Source organism: Eumetopias jubatus, unplaced genomic scaffold (assembly GCF_037043125.1).
Source record: "Eumetopias jubatus isolate StellerSeaLion01/CBP00866 unplaced genomic scaffold, mEumJub1_p1.0 scaffold_10, whole genome shotgun sequence".
Taxonomy (NCBI): Eukaryota; Metazoa; Chordata; class Mammalia; order Carnivora; family Otariidae; genus Eumetopias; species Eumetopias jubatus.
The window spans coordinates 86,451,160-86,474,017 of record NW_028274816.1 but is presented as its reverse complement, the minus strand read 5'-3'; the positions used below and the strand labels follow the sequence as shown (position 1 = coordinate 86,474,017).

The window sequence follows — 22,858 nt, the reverse complement described above, 5'->3', positions numbered from 1 at the left end:
CCCCAGTCTTCTCTCTTTGGCTCCCCCTCTATTCCCCACATTGTCTCTTGCAGGTTCACAAATGTATAAACAGAAACCGGGATCATCTTGACCCTGCCGTGGTGGAAATGCTTGCCCAGAGCCGGCTCCAGGTGCCCCCCCACCCCTCCACACTGTGTCCCCCTGCCCCTTGGACCATGGGCTGAGCCTTCCGGGGTCTGGATGCTGTGGCCTGGCCCACCCTGGCTCCCCGGGGACGGGCTATGGACAGGCCTGGGAAGCGAGCCAGCTCAGCCTCCTCTTGCCCCACAGCTTCTGGGCAGCCTGTTCCAGGAAGCAGAGTCCCAGTCCAGGGCTGGGCCAGGCAAACCCCCCCTGGCCTCTCGCTTCCAGCATTCCCTGGAGGACCTCCTAGCCTGGCTGGGCAGGTGAGAACAGTGCCCCCCCCCCCCCCCCCGCATAGGAGACCCCAGGGCCTCGGGGGCTGCTCTGCGCCCACATGACCCCCCTTCCTCCCATCAGGAGCCATGTCTATTTCATTCAGTGCCTCAACCCCAACCCAGGAAAGGTGAGCTCCCCCCCACCCCCCACCCACCACACCTGGCCCTGGAGCCTTCCCATCCACCTGCCCTGCCCTGCTCAGCAGCACCCCCCCAACTCCAGCTCTCACTGGCTCTGTTTGGTGGCCACAGCTTCCGGGCGTCTTTGATGTGGGACACGTGGCCGAGCAGCTGCGCCAGGCTGACATCCTGGAGGCATTGTGTACCCGCAGTGCCAACCTCCCTGTGCGCCTGCCCTTCCAGGCCTTCCTGGCCAGGTAGTGTCCCAGGATGGAGGCAGCCGAGGGCCCGGGCACCTCGGGCCGGGACCCACAAGGACAGCCCCCCAGAGTGGCTGGCAGACCCAGGGTTCCTCAGGGCGGAGGTGGACCCACTTTCCTTGGGACCCTAGGCCTGGCCCCCAGCCCGCCTCCTTTCACTGCTCTCTCTCCTCTCCCTCCGTCCCTCTCCTTCCCTATTCACTATCCGTGCTCCCCCCCACGCCTCTACCTGCCCCTCCGCCACTCAGCAAAACTCTGCTGGGTGCCAGGCACATAGTAGGTGCGCTGCAAGTCGTTGTTGAATGACTTAGGGGCGGGGGGGGAGCAAACAGGCGTGGAGGGAGGTTCTCTCTGTGCTTGTTCTGACACCTCAGCTTCTCCCTCCCCGGGGTAGGTTCTGGGCCCTGGACACAGAGGCGCGGGGAGAGACCTCTGACCGTAAGAGGTGTGGTGCCATCCTGAGTAAGGTTCTGGGGGCCGAGTCACCCCTCTGCCACCTCGGGGCTACCCAGGTGTGTGTGTGTGTGTGTGTGTGTGTGTGTGTGTGTGTGTGGAGAGGCAGGTGTGGCTGGGAAGGGAGAGGAGCATTCCGGGACAAACTCAGGAATGGGGGGGGGGGTTCCTTCTGGGTGGGGAAGCGATGACGTGGGCCTGGGAGGCAGGTGTCCCGGGCTCCCCACAAGAATCGGCTATCCTGCCGGAAGGGAGGAGGCTGAGGCCTGAGGAGAAGAGCAAGGTGGGCCTCGGCGCCCCCAGCCCGGGCACCCTCACCTCTGCCCCCAGGTCCTGCTGCGGGAGCCGGGCTGGCAGCAGCTGGAGAAGCACTGGACCCGGCGACGCTCCCAGGCCCTGCTCGGCCTGCACGTCAGCCTGCACACCTGCATCTCCCGCCAGCGCCTCGGCGGTCTACTCCTGCCACGGATGCAGGCGCACGTGCGAGGGCTCCAGGCCGGGTCTGCAGGGGGTGGCATGAGACTAGGGGCCTCCTCCAGGTGCTGGGGCAGGGTGTGGGAAGGGTAGGGCCTCAAGGAAATCTACCTGCCCCGGGGGTCATCCTGTCAGCATCCCCAGGCAACCTCTGCTTGAACACCCTGAGTGACAAGAAGCTCACTCTCTGCTCAGGCCACCTGAACCTGAGTGTTTTCTAGTCTGTCCACTCTGCCCCAAGAATAATCTTTTATCAGGCTGTGTGAGGCCCTGCCCATCTCTCCAGCCTCCAGGCCAGATTTTTATAGTCCAGGCTCTTTGGACTTCTTGGTCCTATAGCACTTCCTTCCCCTTCTCATGTAATTAATGCCGGTTCACCTTCACAGCTTGATGGGAATGTCTGTGCTCCTTCACCCAATAGCTGTGGGCTTGACCTTCTCCATCACCCTGGGCCCAGCGCTGGTGACGCCGGGATGGAGGCAGAGGTGGTGCCTCCCAGGTGCACTGGGGAGTCAGGTGCAGACAGTAAACCAGCCACCAGTCACCCCCAAGGGGGTGGTAAAGGGCTAAGAACAAAGTAAGGACAGTGCCATGGACCCCAGGGGAGCCTTCTGAGACAGAGCACTCATCACCCTGCTCTATTTCCAAAATGTCATCACCAGCAGAAACACTGGATCCCTCACGCAATCATTCCCTGCTCGCCTTTCCTCCAGCCCCCAGGAACCTCTCGTCCACTGTCTGTCCCTATGAATTTGCCTATTCCGGGTATTCCATGTAAATTGGCTCGTACAATATTTCCTTTTACATCTGGCTCGCTGCACTAAGTGGAATGTTCACGAGGTCCATCCATATAGTAAAAGGTGGCAAGACTTCACTTCTCTTTGCCCCTGGGTGCACGGACCACACCTTGTGTCTCCACTCATCCGTCAGCGGTCATTTGGACTGTTTCCACTTTCTGGTGCTCGTGAATAAGGCTGCTGGGAACATGAGTGTGCCAGTATGTCTGTTCAACTCTCTGCTTCCAGTTCTTTCGGGTCTTTACCTAGGAGTGGAGTCGCTGGGTCATATGGTAATTCTGTGTTTGGTTTTTTGAGGAGTTACACTCCCACCAGCACGTGTCAGTTTTCCAATTTCTCTACAGCATTGCTGGTACTTATTTTCCACTTAAAAAAAAAAAAAGATTTCTTCATTTGAGAGAGAGTATGTGCGCACACAAGCAGGGGGAGTGGGAGAGGGAGAAGCAGGCTTCCTGCCGAGCAGGGAGCCCAATGTGGGGCTCAATCCCAGGACCCTGGGATCATGACCTGAGCTGAAGGCAGATGCTTAACCCGCTGAGCCACCCCGGCGCCCTTATTTTCCACTTTTTAAATGATAGCCATCCTAGTGGGCACGAAGAAGTACCTCATTGTGGCTTTGATTTGCATTTCTCTAATGACTAACGAGGTTGAGCATCTTCTCATATGTTTCTTGGCCAGTTGTGTAGCTTCTTGGAGAGATGTCAAGTCCTCAGTCTGCCTTTTGTTTGTATAGTTTGTCTTATTGTTGAGTTGTGGAAGTTCTTTATACATCTTGGATATCAAACTCTTATCAAATACGTGATTTGCAAATGTTCTCCCATTCCATGGGTTGTCTTTTGACACTCTTGATGGTGTCCTTTTGCACAAAAGCTGTACATTTATTTTTTTTTTAAGTAAACTCTACCCCCAACTTGGGGCTTGAACTCACGACCCCGAGATGCTCTACCAACGGAGCCAGCCGGCCACCTCAAAGCTATACACTTATTTTTTAATTTTAATCCTGCTCAGGACCCCTTCCCTGAGGAGTCTCGTCTTTCTTATATCTGGACAGTTTTCAAAGACATGATCTCTTCTATGATCTCTTATTAGATTTCCAGTGATAACATTTTTTCATTTTTAGAAGTTTTGCTTCTTAAATAAAAATACGCCAGACACTTCTCAACATGTCAGTTGATTGCCTTCATCTTGTGGCGGGGCAGGGATTACACGGATCCTCACTTTGCAGATGAGGACAATAAAACCAAGAGGAAGGGACTTACCCACGACCACACTGCCCGACTGGGTGGGAAATGAGCCCGGCGGTCGGCTCTGCCACCTGAGACCGTAATCCCCAGTACCGAACACCTTCTCAATGTACTTGTTCTTTCAAGCTGTCCTGTCCATTCCCTGTGGCTTCTGTTAAGCACCTAGGGGTCGTCAGCCTGGGGTCCGTGTCTACATTCATGTCTCGGCTTGGAGGGTTCGGGTACCGGGTCTAAGCTTGAACTCCTCCCCAACCCCCTTCCCGGCCTCCAGGAAGCGGAACCAACGGCGGCGGGCAGCTCTGGGACAGCTGAACAGCGTCCTGCTGGTGGCCCGGCCCCTGCTCCGGAGGCGACAGAGATTGCAGGTATCTGGGTGAGGCTGCTGCTCAGGGCAGAGAAGTCAGGCAGCCTTGCTGGCCAAGTTGGCCGGACCGCAGCCAAGTCCACTCCTGGCCCAAGTACACGAGGATCGAGGGCTCAGAGACCACGGCTGGCCCAGCTCTTCCCATTTCCCACTGCCTGGCCAGGGGAGGCTGGGACCTCCGGGAGGTCACTTCCTTCATCCCTGCCCACCCTCCAGAGTCTCAGTCTCCCCTGCCTGCCTGGGGTGCCTTCCCATCCTCTCCAGACCTTCCTCAAGGCCGACCTGCTTCCCTCTTTTGCCTGATGACTCCAATGTGGGGGCCATAAAGCCGCTCAAAGGTCAGCGCCCACATACTGCTTCTCTCTGTGGCCCCTCCCTGGCTGGACTTTGTCCCCTGGCACCATTTCTTCCTACCTCCTCCCCAGTGCCCCAGCAGACGGGCAGCAGCGGCCAGTGAGGGCTCCAGAGGGCTGGCGGCAGGCAGCCGGCCCCTCTGGGTCTGGGCTAATTTCTCCACTGGGGGCCGGAGGGGGCAGCTGAACTGCTGAGGTGGGGAGGATCTGCCAGGAGGTTCACGGAGACCCCTCACCGGGGCACCAGCTCCTCTCGCATCTCCCTCAGCAGGTTGGGCATCGGTGTGACTGGCACAGTGGCCCAGCCTCCAAGACAGTGCCAAGCATGGTAGGTGGCCTGGAAACTCGAGGGTGTCCACTGGGTTATGAGCCTCCTGAAACTGGCATGGCTTGCGGACGAGTGTGGGGTCCTGGGTGTGCATCCCTTGGGCCCCCCAAGACGAGGCCTGGGCCACCCTCGGTCTCCCTCTGAGGGCTCCTGGGGTCCTATTTGTGTCCAGGATCAGAATCCTTGGTCTTTGGAGAAGTTTATGGTCCTGGGGGTGAGGAGGGACACTGGGTCCCTGTACCCCTCCTTTAGTACTTTGTCGATCGCTCCTCTCTGCCAGGAGCTGGGGCGCTTGGAGATCCCGGCTGAGGTGGCCGTCATGTTAAAGACAGCAGAAGGTGGGTTCTGGTTGGTGTCCCTCTTACCACGATCCCTCGCTCCTGCAGTCTCTCTGCTCTGCAATCAGTCTGTCCCCGCGGTCCCTCCCTATGATGCTCTGGGCTCCCCCGGGCTCTCTCTGCCCCAGGGCTGGGGGCGGGTGATGACGGGTAGAGGCGGTCCACAGCCAGCTGCCTTACCTCGGCCTTTCTGGGCTGCCTCTTGGCACGTTCCCCAGGCCATCACCATGCCTTGGTTGGGAGCATCACCGAGTCCATGCCCCCTGAAGTTCCTGCCCGGACCAGCCTGACCCTTCCACCAGACATCGACCAGTTCCCGTTCTCCAGCTTCATCTCCACTAACTTTCAGGTGGGCCCCCAGACCTCGGCTCTCCCTGGCGGACCTCCACGGCTCCCCAGATTTTAGCCCTGCCAGGCAGAAGCTAGGCCTGTTCCTTCTTCCCACTCCACCCATCCTCTCCTATCACGGGGGTGATGGGTGCAGCCACACTGCTTGGAGAATATCCCCTGAAGCCAAACGTCTCACTCTCGAGAGGAACTTAGACCCGTGATGCCACAACTTTGTTACCCCTGCGGCATCGTCCTGCCGTTGAAGTCATGTCATTAGCATGTGTGTAACAATAAGGCAAACGTCCAGCCTGCACTGTTGGATACAAAAGCAGGATTCCAAACTGGACATAGAGTAGGATCCCAGTTTTGTTAAAAACAACAATAGGTGTGGGAGGGCAATGTAGGTATCTGTGCGTAGAAAGTGAGACCGGAGGGGCGCCTGGGAGGCTCAGGTGGTGAAGCCTCTGCCTTTGGCTCAGGTCATGGTCCCGGGATCCTGGGATCAAGCCCCGCATCGGGCTCCCTGCTCAGCGGGCAGTCTGTTTCTCCCTCTCCCTCTGCTGCTCCCCCTGCTTGCGCTCTCTTTCTCTCTCTGTCAAATAAATAGAAAAAATCTTGAGAGAAAAAAAAAAAGCAAGACTGGAAAGAGAAGCTAAAATGTCCACTGTGGTCATGACTGGCAGGGAAATGGTAATGGGTTTTTTATTCTTTATCCTTTTCCATGTTTTCTGAGTTTTCTGCATGCGTGGACATCAATTTTCTAATCAGAAAGAGCCACTGAGATGCATTTCTAAGGTGGTTTTCCTCGCCAGCCCCTCTCCGTCTCCCAGGGCGCGTGCTCCCGTGGGCTCCGCTGGGGCTGTTTCCAGCAGGTCAGCACAGACCAGCACCTGCTCAGGCGCTGTCACCCCCCCCCCTCCTTGCAGGAGCCAGCCCTGCCCAGCCCTGGGCAGCTGCTGGCCAAGCCCCTGACCCGGCTGGATGGTGAGAACCCTCAGCATGCCCTGGATATCAACAAAGTGGTGAGTGACGCATCGGGGAGGGGATGGGGGGGACCCTGGCTCCTGGGTGCTGGCTGAGCACCAGGGGAGCCCTGCATGTCCTGCCTTCGCCTTGCTCCCTGTCTACAGCTGCTGCGGCTCCTGGGGGATGGGTCCCTGCCCCCCTGGCAGGAGCAGAGCATGGGCGAATACCTGGTGCGACAGGGCCAGCGCCGGCCAGGGCTGCGGGACGAGCTCTTCAGCCAGCTCGTGGCCCAGATCTGGCACAACCCGGATGAGCAGCAGAGCCAGCGCAGCTGGGCCCTCATGGCCATCCTGCTCAGCGCCTTTCCCCCCATGCCCACCCTACAGAAGCCACTGCTGAAGTAAGGGGCCTGCCTTGCGGGGCCCGGTGAGTGGGATTGGTGGACTGCCCACCCCCACAGCAGCCCTGTGCTGTCCCTGCAGATTTGTGTCCGACCGGGCCCCCAGAGGCATGGCAGCGCTGTGTCAGCACAAGCTGCTGGGGGCCCTGGAGCAGACGCATCTGGCCTCTGAGATGGCCCGGGCCCACCCCCCCACCCAGCTCGAGTGGACCGCCGGACGGCGGCAGGGCCGCATGGCTCTGGACATCTTTACCTTCACTGGTGATGCTCACCTTCTGCTCAGGCCTCCCCAGGCCCACAGTGGGGCCAGCCCTGCCTTCTCACCCTCCCTGGACCCCCTTCCTGCCTCAGCCCTCTAGCTGCCCCCCCCGTGACCCTGATCACAGGGTCCTGTCCTGCTTCTGGAACCCCCATGGGGACAGCAGCCCCTTCCCGTCAGGAAGGACCTGCTGCCCCTCACTCCGGTCCCCGCCCCTTGTCCCTACAGGGGAATGCTACTCAGCCGAGGTGGAGTCCTGGACCACGGGGGAGCAATTCGCCGGGTGGATTCTGCAGAGCAGGTACAGGGATGGGGAGCAGCCAACACAGACCCCGTCCCTTCCTCACCCTCCCCGCCCACTCTCCTGCCTGGGGGGGGCCTCCTGAAAACCCAGGGCCAAAGCCTGCTCCCCGAGGGCGTTGGCGGGGGGCGAGGCACGCAGGGGTAAGCGGGCAGGAGCCAGACGGTAGGTTCAAGCTAGGGAGCAAGAGTAGAGGTTGTATCTGCGGTCCAGATTCTAATGAAACAGGTCAATAAATAAATGAGTGCATCAGAGCCGATGCGGAAGCAGAAGGTCATGAGGTGCGAATAAAGGAGAGCTGTCTGAGGAAACCAGTTCCTCACCCAGGTTCTGCCTTCCTCAGCCGCCTCCCCTTGGGGACCCTCGGGGTGGTCGTCCTCCTGGCTGATCACTCCCTATGGCGCCCCTCTGTCCCTCCCAGAGGCCTGGAGCTGCCCCCGCGTGGCTGGTCCGTGTCACTGCACTCCGGGGACTCCTGGCAGGATTTGGTGGGCTGTGACTTTGTGCTGGACCTCATCGGCCAGACTGAGGACCTGGGGGACCCAGTCAGTCCCCACAGCTACCCCATTGCCTCCCGTGGCTTGTAGGTGCCACCCCAGCACCCCTGTCCCAGCCTGTTCCTGTCTCTGTTCTGTCATAGGTGACCCCCCCAGCCACCCTATCACACCCCGGGGTTCACAGGACCTGCTGCAGGCCCAGCAGCCCCCCACACATACCTCATCTCCCACCCCATGGGGATGACCCCCCACAGCAGCTTCTATTCCTTGTCTTAGCCTGGACACCGCCCCTATCCAAGGCACCCCCTTAAGCTGGGCCCATTGTCTCCTGCAGAGCTGAGGACATCCCCCCTGCCCCTGGCATCCAGGCCCCTTCATTGCCCCCAGGTCCACCCCCGGGGCCAGCCCCAGCACTACCCAGCAGGAGCCAGTCAGGTAAGGCCAGAATGGGCACAGTGAGGCTGGCAGTGCAATGCGAATGGGGGTGCAGGGTGCCCCACACCCCAGGGTGACACCCTCCTCTGGCCCCACAGGGGAGTCTCGGACCTCAGAGAACCTGGATGGCTTCCTGGACCACCTCTTCCAGCCAGTCCTCTCCCCGGGCCACAGTGTGAGTGTTCTGCACACACACCCAACCCCATCCCTGCCCCTACCCCACCGGGGCCTCCAGTGCCTCTCCCATCTCTCCCAGGGCTCCAGTTCTGACCCTGTGGCCTGTGGCCTTTTGTCCCTACAGGATCTGGAGCAAGGCTGGGCTCTGAGCAGCCGCATGAAGGGAGGGGGCGCCATTGGGCCCATGCAGCAAGGCAGCTACCCCATGGGTGAGCGCAGGGCCGAGCATCCATCCAGGGCCTCCCCAGCCCAGCAGCCTGGGCAAGCACGGCCTGGGACCCCCAGGCAACTGGGGTCAGAGCTCCAGCCAGCACCTTGGGGGCCCATCCTCTTCTTGTTGCCTGGGGCTGGAGGGAGGGGGGGCTCTGTGGGCCCAGATAAGGATCAACCCCGGGGGGGCCCTGTCCCCTCAGTTTACCCAGGGATGATGCAGATGCCCGGATACCAGCCAGCCATGATGCCTGCCCCCGTGCCCATGATGCCAGCGATGGGCGCAGTCCCTGCCATGCCAGGTAAGGCCGGGTGGCGGCTCCCTTCCCAGGTAGGAACTGGAGGAAGGGAGGTCCTCCCCGGGGCCCAGAGGGCGCAGTGGGCAGAGGACCACGTGCCAGCTGGGCACTTGTATGCCACTTGCAGCCATGGTGGTGCCGCCGCCACCGCCGCAGCCCCTGCTTCCCAGCGTGGACCCGAGGCAGCTGGTGACCCAGCAGCAGAACTTCATCAACCAGCAGGCGCTGATCCTGGTGAGGGTGGGCAGGGCCCTCAGAGGGCCTCGCGGGGCCAGGTCTGCGGGGCAGAGCCGGAGCTGCTCTTACCGGGCCCGCTGCCCCTCCCCCCCCCCAGGCCCAGCAGATGACCGCCCAGGCCATGACTTTGTCGCTGGAGCAGCAGACACAGCAGCGCCAACACCAGGCTCAGCCTCTGGCCCGGGCCCCCGGAGCTGCCTCGCCGAGCTCACCCCCAGCCGTCGCCCCCAAGCCCAAGAAGCCCCTGGCCCCACGCGGGGAGCCAGAGCAAGAGCTGAAATCGGTGGGTGCCTGAGGGGGAGGAGCCGAGGCCAGGCAGGTGGCAGGGCTGTGTGGTGGGGAGACCCCACAAGGATGGGGCGGGGGGGGCGGTGCTGGGAGAGGGGCAACTTGGCTGGCAGGGCTGCTCCTTCACTTCCCCTTCCTGCCTACAGGAGACCTCACAGGAGGCCCGAGAGAAGTCCCAGCGGCCCAGGAGCTTCCAGCAGAAACAGGACTATTTCCAGAAGATGGGTGAGGGTGCTTGGGGTGGCCAGCCTGTCCAGGAGCCTGCTGGGCATGCCACGGAGAATAATCAGGTCACCTGGGGCACTTACAGGGCAGCAGCAGATCAAGGTGAAGACAGTGAAGCCTCCACCCAAGGTACAGATCCCCCAGGAGCAGGAGCAGGAGCAGGAGCAGGAGCAGGAGCAGGAGGAGAAACCAAGAGCAGGTGGTGGGGACACGGGGGGCAAGGGGGCCCTGGCCCTGTGGGTCCGTGCAGGGTCTCACATGTTTCCTCTCCTCCTGGTCAGTGCCATCCCCCCCACCTCCTCCCATAGTGAAGAAGCCACTGACACAAGGTAGAGTCAAAGCTGCACAAGAGGCTGAGGCTGAGCCAGCGGCCCCAGGGGTGGGGCCTGGTGGTCACCCTAAGCCAGCCCCCCAACAGCGGGCAGAGCCAAGCAGGGAGATTCGCAACATCATCCGCATGTACCAGAGTCGCCCGGGCCCCGTGCCTATGCCCGTGCAGCCATCCAGGTGGGCCTCCGGGGCGACCAGGGCTGCCCAATCCCCAGGGAGTCACCCGGTGGGCTTAGGACCTCTTCCTTCTCTCAGGAAGCCCCCGAAAAGTTTCCTGAAGAAAAACAACCCTAAGGATGAGGCTCTGGCTAAGTTGGGGATCAGCGGTGCCCACGCATCCATGTCGGTGAGGCCCCATCCCGTCCAGGACATGGCTTCTCACCTCAGGAGTCCAAGGCTCTCTGGGGTAAATTTGGCCTTACCCCTAGACCCAGCTGTGTACATTCTTTGTGCCTCTCCAGATGCCATCGCCCAGCCCAGGGAAGGGCCCCCCACCAGCTGTGGCCCCTCGACCCAAGGTCCCACCACAGCTTGGGCCCTCCAGCTCCATCAAGGAGAGCCAGACTCCGCCTGCTGCCCAGGCACCCTCACCTCCACCAGCGCCCCCGCTGCCTCTGCCTGAGGAACCAGGGACCCCTTCAGCTGGGCCCCGCGGTAAGGAACCTTCTGTCCTTCTGTGGTGGGCTTCGTTGGGGCAGGGCAAGGTTCCCAGAAGCCTCTCAGTGCTCAAGGCTGTGAGGTCAGCCGCTCAGGCACTCAGGGCTCTGGACTTTGGAGCCATGGGCGAGGAGCCCCAGCTTCCGCGTTCCCATCCAGGGCAGGGCACAGGTACCTCTGGGGCCCTTGTGGCACTGAGGGACTGTCTTGGGGTATTGTCCTCGGTGCATCCTGGCAGCTCCATCAGGAACTTAGTGTCCCTGCTGACATGGTCAGGGACAGCAGGGAAAGTCTGAGGGCTGGAAATGGAGGCCGGAGACGGGATTTGGGCAGGAGGGAGGCAGCAAAGGTTGAGCAGGCTGAGCCCTCGCAGGTCCCGAGGGAGGGCACAGTCTTTTATCTCCATGTCCCCTTCATTCTGGCTCTGGCAGCTCCTCACCTGAAGCTCTTTGGCCCCTCCCTCTGCCAGGCTGGATGGAGCCCATGGAGGACCAGGGAGTCTCCACCCAGCTGCTCGTGCCCTCCGGCAGTGTGTGCTTCTCCTACGTCAACCCACCCTGGAGGTTGTTCCTACGCAAGGAGGTGGGCACAAGGCCGGGGCCGCAGCCAGGCCTCTCTCTGGGCTGGGGAGGGGTGGCAGGCTGTGCTGGGACCCCAGGATTTCCCCATACACAAACACTGGGGGCTGCCTCCCCACGACCTACCTCCTCAGATCTGGTTTTCCTTCCAGGTCTCGGAGGCAGAGGTGGGCTGGGAGGTAGGGGTGGGGGGGCCATTCCCATCTGTTCTCCTCGCCCCTGCTCTCCTGCAGGTGTTCTACCCCCGGGAGAACTTCAGCCACCCCTACTGCCTCAGCCTCCTCTGTGAGCAGGTGAGAGCCCGGGCCACCTGCGCCATGGGCAGACGGACTGCGCCCACACCTGGGCCAGGTCACCACCAGTGCAAGACGCATGAAGGCAGCCAGCACTTAGAGGGCATGGGCTGTGTTTCAAGCCCTGCCTTCATTTACTTCATCCTCACCACATCCCTGAGAGTAAGGACCATTATTGGCCTGCAGTGAGGATTCAAAATAAAGTGTATATGGTCCCCAACACAGGCCCTGGCACACAGCAGATGCTCCCTGATGCTTGTTCCTGTGCCACCCCTGGATGCTCCCAGAACCCTGCCTCTTCCCCCAAATTCCATCAGTCTCCCCTCCTCCCCCGCCATGTTCTGTTCCTTCAGGAAATTCATCTCAGCTGACGGAGCAGCAGTAACCCGCTAGTGCGGGTGATTGAGGGAGGCGAGCGGGAGGCCGGGGGGGCGGCCCTGGGCTCAGAGGCCCCACATCCCTCCCTCCTCCACCCGTGCCCATGAGGCTCTCCAGCTTTTCCTCCGTGTGTGGCTGCTTCCGTGGTGGGCTCTGGCACCGGGATCTGGTGGTGACCTCTTGGCTCTGCCCCCAGATCCTGAGGGACACCTTTGCCGAGTCCTGCATCCGGATCTCCCAGGATGAGCGGAGCAAAATGAAAGAGCTGCTGGGTAGGGTCCAGGGACCCGGGAATCAGGGGCCTAAGTGATGGGACTAGGTCTGTCTGGAAGGAGGGGGAAAACTCTGGGGTCCCCCCTTTGAGGGAGCCCGAGGACAGTCTGGGGTCATTCCTGCCCACAGGAGACCTGGAGGTGGGTCTGGACTCGCTCAACACCACCGAGGACAGTGTCAAGAAGCGTATCGTGGTGGCCGCTAGGGACAACTGGGCCAATTATTTCTCCCGAATTTTCCCTGTCTCGGTCAGTGAGGCTGGATGTAGGGCTGGGGACGCCAGCACCCCAGTCTGGATCCCAGCACGCTCAGCATGGGCCTTTGTGGCAGGGATGAGAGCCGGGGCTGGGGTGGGCCCCAACGGAAGGACAAAGAGCAGCATGGGCCCTGAGTAGCCCCGGGGCGTCTTGGATGGTGGTGGGGACCAGGAGCCTGTTTGTGACCCAGCCACCTTCCCTCCGGGCAGGGCGACAGCAATGATGTGCAGCTGCTGGGCGTGTCCCACCGGGGACTGAGACTGCTCAAGGTGACCAAAGGCTCCAGCTTCCACCCGAAGAACCAGCTGAAGACTCTGTGTTCATACAGGTGAACCTGGCCCGGGGGCTGGGCCGGGGTTGGGGGCTGGCCCGGGGGCTGGCAGGGGCGAGCCGGCTCTTAGCTCATGCCTCCGCCTGTGCACAGCTTTGCTGAGGTGCTGGGCGTGGAGTGCCCGGGCATCTCCACCCTGGAGCTGTCACTGAAGAGTGAGCAGCTGGTGTTGCACACGGCCCGGGCGAGTGCCATCAAGGCCATGATTGAGCTGTTCCTGAGTGAGCTCAAGAAGGCAAGTGTAGGCTGGGCAGGGGGCTGGCGGGCAGCTGGGCTAAGGGACCCGGGCCGGGTAGGGGGGCCTCGACCCGTGCTGTGTCTGGTCTGGCTGGTCCCAGAGCTGTCAGCCAAGCTCCTTCAAGCAGCCCGGGGTGGGGCTAGGCCTTCAGGCCGGATTCCTGGAACTCTGGACTGCTGGGTGGGGAGTGAGGCCAACAGGGGAAGCAGGTGGGGCCGGAAGGACTGGGGTCACAGGCAGGCTGGCTCCCTTGCCTGCTCACCCTCCTGCCTGCAGGACTCCGGCTACGTCATCGCCCTGCGAAGCTACATCACCGATGACCACAGCCTCCTCAGCTTCCACCGTGGGGACCTCATCAAGCTGTTGCCAGTGGCCACGCTGGAGCCCGGTATCCCTGGGGGCAAGCAGGGCAGCCGGCACAGGGCGGGCCAGCACATAGCAGAGCCTCGGAGGGGCAGAGAGGCCAGGTGGGTGAGGCGCTGTCCTTGGATGCCTTCCAGGCTGGCAGTTTGGCTCCACCGGGGGCCGTTCTGGACTCTTCCCTGCCGACATAGTTCAGCCAGCTGCTGCCCCAGACTTTTCCTTCTCACCAGAGAGGAGTGGCTGGCACAAGAATCAGCTGCAGCACAGTGAGACGGGGCTGGCTCAGTGGAGGAGGGCAGAGGTGAGGAAGACGGGAAAGGTGGAGGCGAAGCCTAACTAGGAGTCGAGGACGGAAAGGGCTCGATTGCCCCTGCGTGGCCAGAACCACCTGCTGCGTGGCGGGTAGCGCTTGGTCTGATGCTGCCCCTCTGCCCTCTCCTGATTTCTTGTCTCCCCAGCAAGAGTGTGAGCCCCCTGCGGGCAGGGGCTGGGCCGTGTGCCCTTTGTGCCCCCTCGCAGCACTTCATTAAGTGCTGCCCTAGAAGATGCTCAATAAAGGCCTCTGGACTTCCCTGGCTTCTGGTGGTGTGCTCACTGCTGCTCTGCCTGCTCCTCTTGGCTCGGGCTGGGCGGGGGGCTGGGCAGGGCCTCCGGACAGGCCGGTGGCCCTCGGGTGGCATGAGGTCTCCTGTGCTCCCAGTGCCATACCCACCCCCGGAGCCAGGCACACAGCAATGACTCTGTAGCCTCCATCTCTCTGTCCATGGACTCCCGCCACTACACCATGCAGGAATTTGCCCTGTACCACTTCCGGAAGCCCCAGACCTTGTGAGTGCCCTGGGCCCACCCTTCTGCCCGCCCATCCTCGGCCTCCCTGAAGTGGGCCTCCCTGCTCGGAGCCACCAGGCCAGTGCTCTTAGCACCCTCCCTACACAACCTGTGATGGGGGCGGGAGGGCCAAGCAAGCAGGGCTGTCCTTCCTTCTGCCCCCTCAGGCTGGACCACACCGGTGGAGATGCTAAGGAGCAGGCCATGGCCAGCCTGGTGCAGTACAGCAAGGTGAGGGAGACAGGTGGGGAAGAGTCGGGCCAGTGGACCTGCCCTTTGGCTCCCATGGACTCCAGACCCACAACCCAGTCTCTTTGGCCACAGGCTCCCATACGAGAATCGCTCAACAGCCTCAGTGATGAGGACACAAACAGGCAGGCTGTGGAAAGTTTCCAGGGTGAGTGACCATAGCATCCTGGGTCCCCATGTCTGTGGTGCCTCGGACCTAGGCGCCAGGTCGCCTTCTGTCCTTGTCAACTCAGTCACTGGTGGTTACTGAATCCCCATAGTTCTCACCTATTTCTACTCACTCCCAAGGGGTGGTGGGTTGCGTGGAGTCTGGGCAGGAAGGCAGTGCTGTGTCCAGATGGTTATGTGCTATAAGCAGCCTCAGGTGCCTACGGAACCTCTCTGAGCCCTGTTTCCTCATCGGTAAAGCGGAGACCGCTCTGCTCTGCCTGGCTCACGTGCATTTTTGGGAGCAAGGGATAAGATGACAGGGAAAGCCCTGTCTGGCGACAGCATGAGCCAAAACCAGGCCCCCAACCCAGCTTACCATGCTTCTCATCCTGCCTGCAGCTCTGATGCAATTTATGGGGGACCAGCCTAAGCCCCGGGACAAGAATGAGATAGAGCTCCTTTATGACCTCCTGAGGGTGAGCAAGAGCTTGTGTGCTGAAAGCTTTGGGTGGGATTCTGTGTGCCTTGAGGGTCTGTTCCTGTCCTCCTGCCTGGGCCTGAGGGGCTTCCCCCTTCCCTCGGTCACTAGTCATTCAAATCACCCAAAAGTTATTTTGGGGGCATCGCAGTGAACCAAGCAGGCTCAGTCCCCACAAAACTTACAATCTAGTGAGAGGAGACATCTGACCATGATGCAATGTGTCTAAGAGTAAAAGGTGCTGTGGGGCATGATACAGCAGGGAGGGGGCTGCTCTAAGGCAGAGGCTCGGGGGCAAGGTGACCCTGGAGCAGAGATCTGAGGGAAGTTGGGGAGAGAGGCATGTGTGCACTGGGGGTATCACATGCAGAGAGGGGCAGGGGCAACAGTCCTGATGAGGGTGAGCCTTAGCACCAGCAAGGCCAGCGTGGCCGGCGTGGAGGATGAGGCTGGGGAGAGTCAGCAGGTATAGCTCATGGCAGGCCATCATAGACTACTCTTGGGACTCTGATTTCTCAAGAGAGATGGGCACTCACTCGAGGGGGTGTGCAGAGACTGGCTTACATTTTCAGGGGGCGCTGTGTGCCACCCCTCCCAGGGGGATAGAAGTGCCAGAGGAGGTTATTGCAATGATCACAGGTGAGGGATGCTGAGGGCCAGGCCCAGAGGTAGCAGCAGAGGGGAGAAGACTCAGAACAACAGGGTTTGCTATGAATTATACGTGGGGTGCGATAGAGAGGGGCCAAGGATGTCATGGAGGCCTTGGCCAGAGTAAAGACCATCTTCGATATGGGGGCCTAAGGGAGGAACGGGTCTGGGTTGGTGCAGGAATCTGTTTTGAACATAGGAGGTATGAAGTCCAGACTTCCAAGCCGGGGGCCTGGGTTCAAGGGAGAAGCCTGGGCTGGAGGCCAGCACTGGCAGTCATCAGCAGGTAGGAACAGCTGAGATCAACAGTGCATGTAGACTGAGGCCCAAGGGCACTGCAGCCCTGGAGGTCAAGGAAATAAGGGGAGCCAGTAGAGAAGACAGGGCTGAGCAGAGCCCATAAGCAGATGAAGACAGTGATTTAGACACAAGCTGTGTCCAAGACCGAGAGGTGGCCCCGGCCTTGGCTGTTAGCAGGACTTCTCTGACTTCAGCTCCCATGCCACCCTGCCCTCTGCTCTTCCGTCCCCACAGCTGTGCCAGGAGAAGGAGAACCTCAGGGATGAGATTTACTGCCAAGTCATCAAGCAGGTCACCAGACACCCTCAGCCGTGAGTATGCAGGGCTGGGGGGCAGTGGCAGAGGGCGGCCCAAGGCTGGGGCATGGTCTGGCCAGCCTGAAGCCCAGGCTCTCTGCCCTGTAGGGAACACTGTGCTCGCGGCTGGAGCTTCCTCAGCCTCCTGACAGGCTTCTTCCCCCCGTCAGCCACGCTGATGCCCTACGTAACAAAGTTTCTGCAGGATTCAGGCCCAAGCCAAGGTGCCTAGGAGAGGGCCTTCCAGGCTGGGGTCTCAGCAGCTTGGGGAGGGGTTTGGAGATGCTTGTGACCCCAGCCTGCTTCCCCTCTGCAGAACTGGCCTGCAACAGTCAGGAACACCTCCAGCGCACAATCAAATATGGGGGGCGCCCACGGCTGCCCTCCCCGGGCGAAACTCATGCTTTCCTGGTACTGGAGGGGGGCAGCGGCAGCGGTGGCGGGTACAGGAGGCTGGACATTATGGAACTCCCTGGTGGGGGACAGGGAGTTGGGGCCTCTGGCCACTGGTGGACTGACCCTACAACCTTCTTGGCAGAAAGGGCAAGGAATCCGCTCGCTTATAATTCACCTGCCAGGGGGTATGGATTACAAAACCAGTATCCGGACTTTCACGGTGAGCGTGGGGCCAGGGAAGAGGGGCTGGGGAGACAGGAAAGCTGTGGCACCAGTTCCGAGGCTCACTCCCCCCATCACACACGGCCCTGTCGACATGGCCCAGGTGGTGGCAGAAGTGCTGGAGGAGCTATGTCTGCAAATGGGCATCACAGACCCCCAGGAAGTGCAGGAATTTGCCCTCTTCCTCATCAAAAGAGGTGAGCCCCTCGCCTGGGGCGGAAGTGGGGGGCCAGGCTGGGTTCCAGGAGGTGGCTTATCTACCGGTTGTGTGTGTGCGAGTGAGGCAAGTTCCCAGGCTGGGGCTGGCAGGACTGCGGGCAGGGCTGGCCCTGGATGTCAGGGCGGGCTGTGGACCTGGGCTCCCCACGCAGGCAAGCTGGTGCGGCCCCTGTGGGCCCACGAGTACCTCAACAGCGTGGTGGATCAGGATGTAAGCCTGCACAGCCAGCGGCTCAGCTGGAAGACCCCGCTGCACTTCGATAATCCAACCTACATCACCATCCACTACATGCAGGTGCTGCCCCCTCACCCCCCCGACCCCATCCCCCAACCCCAGCCAGCTGGTGGCTTGACCCTGGGCTGCAGCTTGCAAATGAACCCCTGCCTGGGTGGGGGATGTCCAGGCCTCCCTCCCCTCACTGCTGTCCCCTCTCAGGTGCTGCAGGACTACCTACAGGGGAAGCTGTTGGTCAGCCCCCAGGCCAGCGCCCGACTCGCCAGGCTGGCTGCCCTGCAGCACCGTAGCAAGGCCCAAGAGGACCACCCGTCGGAGTGAGTGTGCACATGGCCCCACACCTCCTGCCACCCCTGGTCCCTGCTGGTGCTGGCCTCAGCACGTACCCTAAGGGCCTCTCCTTCAGCCCCCACATCCCCCACCCAATATTCCAATGTCAAAGCCACTCAACTTGTACCCTTCATGGCCTTAACCTGATGGGCCTGGAGTCATGGAGGCTATGTACACCTGACCTGCCCACCCCAAGCTCGTCACAGGCAGGGCCCAGGCCTCATTCCTAAGTTCGGATCCCCAGGCTCACTCACAGTAGCCCCTGCTCGTTTATTTAGCACCTGCTCTATACCCAGCTTTGACTGACCAGTCTGTGTCCTAGGCAAGACCTGCTGGCTTACTTGCCAAAGCCACTGCAATCGAAAGCGAACATACCCATCATAAAGAACCTGATGGACCAGGAGCTGAGGCAGCTGCAAGTCTGCAGCTCCCAAGAAGCACAGATCAGCTTCATCGGTGGGTCTGGGGCCTGGGAGTTGCAGGGGCCAAGGCAAGAGGCCCAGAAGGGAAGGGGGGTGGAGGGGCTGAGAAAGCTTCTCCACCTGCCCTGCCCCGCTCATCCAACCTGAGGGCCAAGTCGGGCAGGTCCCAGGGCCCGAATGGCCAGAACACCTATCCCAGCCCCTCCATTCCCAGAGGCTGTGAGCCAGCTGCCCCTCTTTGGCTACAATGTCTATGTGGTGCTGCGGGTGAGTCAACTGGCCCTGCCCAGACCCAGCCTCCTGGGACTGAACTGCCAGCATATCATCCTCATGGACCCCTGCAACCAGGTGGGCAGGCTCCTGCCCCAGTACTGGTCTGAGCACCCTTGCGCCATTCTCCCGTCCCCCATGGTGACCCCAGGCTCTGCTGTCTCTGCTGCCCCAGAAACAGTGCTGCTCCATCGCCCTGAAGGACCTGCACCGGCTCCACCTGCTGAGCCCCCTGGAGAGTAAGGGGCCCCCTGGCCTGGAACTCAACTATGGCTCTGCTGACAACCCCCAGACCATCTGGTTTGAGCTGTTCAAGGTGAGTGGCCGGGGCCTCTGATGACAGACACCCTGGCAAGGCGGGGAGTGCCTGACCCGGGCCTAGCATGCCCAGAGCCTGGGCCCATGCTCATGCCTGGGGCTCGGGTGTGGTGTGGGCCAGGACAGAGCGGGGGGCACACTGGGGAGCCCTGTCCTCACATGCCTGTTCCCCGGGCAGGCCCAGGAGCTGAAGTACACCATCGCCTTCCTGCGGGACAGCCTTGCTCCCAACTAGTGGCCGGCCTCACCCAAGAAGAATGGAGGAGGGGAGGACATGAGGAAGGGGCCCCCTCCCGGGTCCAAGTCTGATGGGGAAGGTCTCCCTTGGGTGCTGTCAGGCCATTTTGGTTTGGACTTCCCCATTTGGCTGTTCTGGAACCTGCCACAGCACAGCGCTGCTGGCCCACGTGGAGGCCACGAGGCAGGAGCAGCTCCAGTGACATCAGCTAAGAAAGCAGCAGGACTCCCCCTGGGGGGGGCCTGGAGTGGGGGCTGCAGGAACTCGCTTGGGCATCTGATGCTGCCCAGGCTGGGGGAGAGGGATGCCCAGCTGGCCCCAGGCCCTGGCTCAACATCAGCATGAATCCAGGCCTGGGGGAAGCAAACAGTGAGGAAATAAAACTCCCAAGAGAAAAAGGCTGTGTTTGTGGGGGGGTGGGCGGTGTCAAAACCAACAGGACTTTATTTCTCTGCTAAGTCTCCGTCCAGCCCAGCCTTCCTGACCAGGAGCTGAGCAGAGAGCAGGGCCTGGTTGCTGCCCTGCTCCCAAGCTCTGCACCTGGGGCCAGGCCAGAAGCTGGCAACGCAAGGGAAAGGGGTGGTGGGCCAAGAACCCGAGGCCAGCAGGGCTCTTCCTGAGGCGGTCCAATGCCTCGGACAGGTGGCCTTGCCCTGGCCTACAATTCTTTCCTCCTGTTCCCCTGGCAGCAGCCACACCCCCCGCCCCAAGCTTCTAATCTGGGAATCTGGTTCGGAAAACCCAACCAAGAGAGGTGGGGAGGCTAGGCGGAAGAAGACCTGAGACCCTGCAAGCAGAAAGTGGCTGGCCTCTGGCCCTTGGCCTTGATTTGGGAGGCGACTGGGGCCATCTCCAAAGCAACGTATGGTTGGAAGGTATGGCCCCTGAGCAAAGAGGATGGCCCTGATGGCTGCAGGCTCCCCACCTTCCCCGTTCCTGAGCAGGGCCCGGGCCCGCAGCTGAGGCTGGGGGAGCACTCCGGCCCTAGCAGGCAGGAGCTGGTCATCTTTGTGGCTCACACAGGCCGTGCCAGTCAGCTTCACTCTCGCAGCGGGCCCGACCATGAAAAAACTGCTTGATGAAATTCTGGGCCTCTTCCTTCACTACAGATTCGGGAAGGGGCAACGTGAGGGCCAGGCCCCTCCCCACCACCAAGCCCCGCAAACACCTCTGGCCTGGTGACGTGGGCACTTACCGCTCCTTCCAGGAGAAGCCTTCTGAGCCAGTGAGTGTGAGAGGTGGCGGGCAAAGGCTTTAAATAATTCCTGGAGGCAGAGGGTGACAGGAGCAAAGAGCACAGACCCCTGCCCTGCCCCCTCCTCCAGTGGCCTTCAGCCATGACCCAGGGGCAAGGCAGACCCCAGAGAGGGAGGAAGTCAACCTCAGGGCTAGCCTGTTCTGCCCTGCTTTGTCCTCTGGCTCTGCTCCCTGCTCCCATGGCGCCCAAGTGTCCCGGGCCCAGGGGAGGGCAGATCTACCTTATCTATCTACCCATCTACCTTACCTTGGATGCAAACTTGCCCTCCTTATAGAAAGGGGTCAGGCATTTGACCACAACATTTGCAGCCTCCTTGAGGGAGATGCCAGGGGCTGGGAGAAGGCAGGAATCTTGGGCTGTGGGGTTCAAGGTGCCCTGATTGCTGGCCGCGATGCTGTCCTTGGCCTCAGCTATGATAGAGGCATTGGCTGAGGGGCGAGGCCTCTTCTGAGCCCGGTTCTCTGGGTTCTCCTGTGTAGGACCAGAGTGGAGAGTCACTCTTGGGTTCCCTGCACTGGCCCCTCCCCTCGTTCTGGAAGACTGGGCCTCAGCATCCGCTGGCTCCCTCCAGCCTGTCCCGTCCATCCGTGGGACGTAAAAAGACGATTTTCCCCAAACCCCTCATCCAGAGCAGAACAGGTATCGGCCTGGTCTGCAGGCCTCCTCCCCTGTGGCCTTGTCCCTGTCAGTACCTGCTGGGGTCTGGACCGCTTGCCCCTGTGTGTCTCCTTTGTGGGGGTGGGCTGGCCTTCAGGGGGCCCCTGGTCTCTGAGTGTGCAGGCTCTGGCCAGAGGGGAGAGCAGGCATGAGAACTCCAGCCACCAGCTGCACCCTCAGCTCAGCCGGCCCAGCAGAGCACACCCTAGGAACGGCCAGAGCTTCAGAGACCCAGTTAGCAAAAAGGATTCCAGAGAATTTCAGAACTATCAGGGCCCCTACCTTGGCCTCTCCCTGGTGCACTCCTTGGTCTGGGGGGGCGCAGCCAAACACCCCAGGGCTCCATCCTCCCTTGCGCACTTCTCTGGGGCTGCTGGGGGTCCCTGCACTCCCTCACAGGAAGGGCCAGCACCTTCTGCCCCTGGGGCTAAGGTGAGGGGAGATGGGCTCCTGGCCCTTTGGCAGAAGCGGGCGATGTTCTGTGAATCCTTGAGGGCCGCTGCGGCTAGGAGCTGCTGCTTCTTGCTGGCCCGGGCCTTGGCACTGCCCTTGGAGGGGCTTTTCACCTTCTTCTCAGAGGAGGACCCCCCACAATGAGCACTGCTTCCAAGGGCCTCTCCTCTGGGCCCAAGGAGGGGCTCATTGCAGTCCTCCCCCTGGAGGCTGTGGGGCTGGCTGGGGGGCTCCTGCTCACCTCCCCACACTGGCTGGGGGGCTTGCTCCTCGGCCCACGTCTTCTCCATCAGCTCAGTGGCCGTCTGGAATGAGCAGGAGCCTCTGGGGAAACCAGCTCCTACCCGCTTGGGTTTGAGCTGTGAAGAACAGAAAGGGTTCCGAGGGCACTCATGGGCTGGTCTAGGAATGGCTGAGCTGGTGGGCTCTCGGGAGTGGAGGAGGGAGAGACCCCGCAGGACACCTCGGGGCGGTCAGGCTGAGCAGAGCACAGCTGTGGGGGCTGCAGAGGGAAGCTGGAGGGTCTGCCGCGGGGCGCCTAGGGCCAGGGCTGCGACACCAGGAGAAGGCAAGCAGCCGTGCCCTGGCTGAGGACAAAGGATGTGATGCCTTTCCCAGACCCAGGTTTGGGGTGGATGCCAGGACGCTGCTCACCGAGTACACCTGGGAGGCCGGCCGGATGTCATACTCGGTGGGCTCTGGGGGCTGGGCCTGTGCACTGCAACTCCTGGTATCACTCCCCACGTCGTAGAGCTGCCCATCCTTAGAGGCTCTGTGGATCTCAGCCACCTGATTCAGGGACAGGCAGGGACGCCGTGATACCCACTAGCTCCTGAGAGCCCCAACCCAGGCTTTCCACAAGTGGGCTTCTAGGGCTCCTGGCTGCAGGTAACTGGACACTGGACAAATTCCAGTCCTGACGGGGTTGGCTGGAAACACCTCTAGCTGGCAAAGGGATGTCAGGCTCCCCTCATGTAAGTGGCCTCCTGGCAGCAGGAAGGCCGACAGCCTGGGAGGCTGGAGGGGCTGTCTCTCCCACCCTAGCCCAGAAGCATGCCCTGCCCAATGCCTACCTTCTTCAGCACACTGGCCTTGTACAGGTTGGCCGCCTTGGCATTTCGGAACATCTCATGTTCCAGCTCCACAGCCTTGGCCTGGAGATCAGGTCTGAGGGTAGGAATGAGCATGAGGCGTCAGGCGGGCTGGAGCCCTCTCTCTGTGGAGCTCCTATGGGATTCTCCCTGAGGACCCTGGAGATGACTTTAGAGCCTGGTGGGAACAGCCATGGGCACAGGGATTCTGACCCGGACACCAGGCATCCAGGGGGCTTACTGTCCCGCAGGCACTGGCAGCCCCTCAGTCCTGGCGGAGCCTGCCCCCTGCTGGGGCTGTGACACCTGCAACCACTGGGAGAGGGGT

General features: G+C 61.3%; 2 protein-coding genes across 3 annotated transcripts in view; one reads left to right on the top strand and one right to left on the bottom strand.

Moving 5' to 3' along the window:
- MYO15B (myosin XVB) overlaps positions 1-19,068 on the top strand; it is a 28,402-nt gene extending 9,334 nt beyond the window's left edge. Inside the window, 50 exon segments of the mRNA XM_088027256.1 lie at positions 54-132; positions 135-219; positions 252-407; positions 502-633; positions 635-796; positions 1,194-1,311; positions 1,583-1,752; positions 4,039-4,132; positions 4,756-4,812; positions 5,093-5,150; positions 5,369-5,499; positions 6,407-6,502; positions 6,611-6,846; positions 6,929-7,107; positions 7,334-7,406; positions 7,828-7,989; positions 8,238-8,338; positions 8,437-8,513; positions 8,640-8,724; positions 8,929-9,027; positions 9,152-9,258; positions 9,359-9,550; positions 9,663-9,774; positions 9,860-9,973; positions 10,056-10,281; positions 10,360-10,450; positions 10,566-10,758; positions 11,231-11,343; positions 11,573-11,632; positions 12,207-12,282; positions 12,413-12,531; positions 12,750-12,868; positions 12,965-13,106; positions 13,386-13,497; positions 13,610-13,773; positions 14,173-14,300; positions 14,468-14,531; positions 14,625-14,697; positions 15,099-15,175; positions 16,360-16,436; positions 16,530-16,645; positions 16,738-16,832; positions 16,960-17,037; positions 17,143-17,236; positions 17,411-17,553; positions 17,695-17,810; positions 18,146-18,279; positions 18,445-18,593; positions 18,691-18,831; positions 19,012-19,068. Of these exon segments, the coding sequence (XP_087883382.1) occupies positions 54-132; positions 135-219; positions 252-407; positions 502-633; positions 635-796; positions 1,194-1,311; positions 1,583-1,752; positions 4,039-4,132; positions 4,756-4,812; positions 5,093-5,150; positions 5,369-5,499; positions 6,407-6,502; positions 6,611-6,846; positions 6,929-7,107; positions 7,334-7,406; positions 7,828-7,989; positions 8,238-8,338; positions 8,437-8,513; positions 8,640-8,724; positions 8,929-9,027; positions 9,152-9,258; positions 9,359-9,550; positions 9,663-9,774; positions 9,860-9,973; positions 10,056-10,281; positions 10,360-10,450; positions 10,566-10,758; positions 11,231-11,343; positions 11,573-11,632; positions 12,207-12,282; positions 12,413-12,531; positions 12,750-12,868; positions 12,965-13,106; positions 13,386-13,497; positions 13,610-13,773; positions 14,173-14,300; positions 14,468-14,531; positions 14,625-14,697; positions 15,099-15,175; positions 16,360-16,436; positions 16,530-16,645; positions 16,738-16,832; positions 16,960-17,037; positions 17,143-17,236; positions 17,411-17,553; positions 17,695-17,810; positions 18,146-18,279; positions 18,445-18,593; positions 18,691-18,831; positions 19,012-19,068 (5,832 nt within the window).
- Positions 19,069-19,472: 404 nt separating this feature from the next.
- RECQL5 (RecQ like helicase 5) overlaps positions 19,473-22,858 on the bottom strand; it is a 36,989-nt gene continuing 33,603 nt past the window's right edge. The window contains exons 14-20 of one of the 2 annotated variants that reach the window (XM_028112548.2): positions 22,513-22,606; positions 22,094-22,228; positions 21,269-21,798; positions 21,022-21,112; positions 20,576-20,800; positions 20,267-20,336; positions 19,473-20,174 (exon numbers count right to left, since the gene is read on the bottom strand). In XM_028112548.2, coding sequence (XP_027968349.1) covers positions 20,074-20,174; positions 20,267-20,336; positions 20,576-20,800; positions 21,022-21,112; positions 21,269-21,798; positions 22,094-22,228; positions 22,513-22,606 — 1,246 coding nt within the window. In that variant the 3' untranslated portion in view covers positions 19,473-20,073. Of the gene's footprint in view, positions 20,175-20,266; positions 20,337-20,575; positions 20,801-21,021; positions 21,192-21,268; positions 21,799-22,093; positions 22,229-22,512; positions 22,607-22,858 lie in introns of those variants that run through there. The other variant, XR_003610729.2, reaches the window with a different exon arrangement.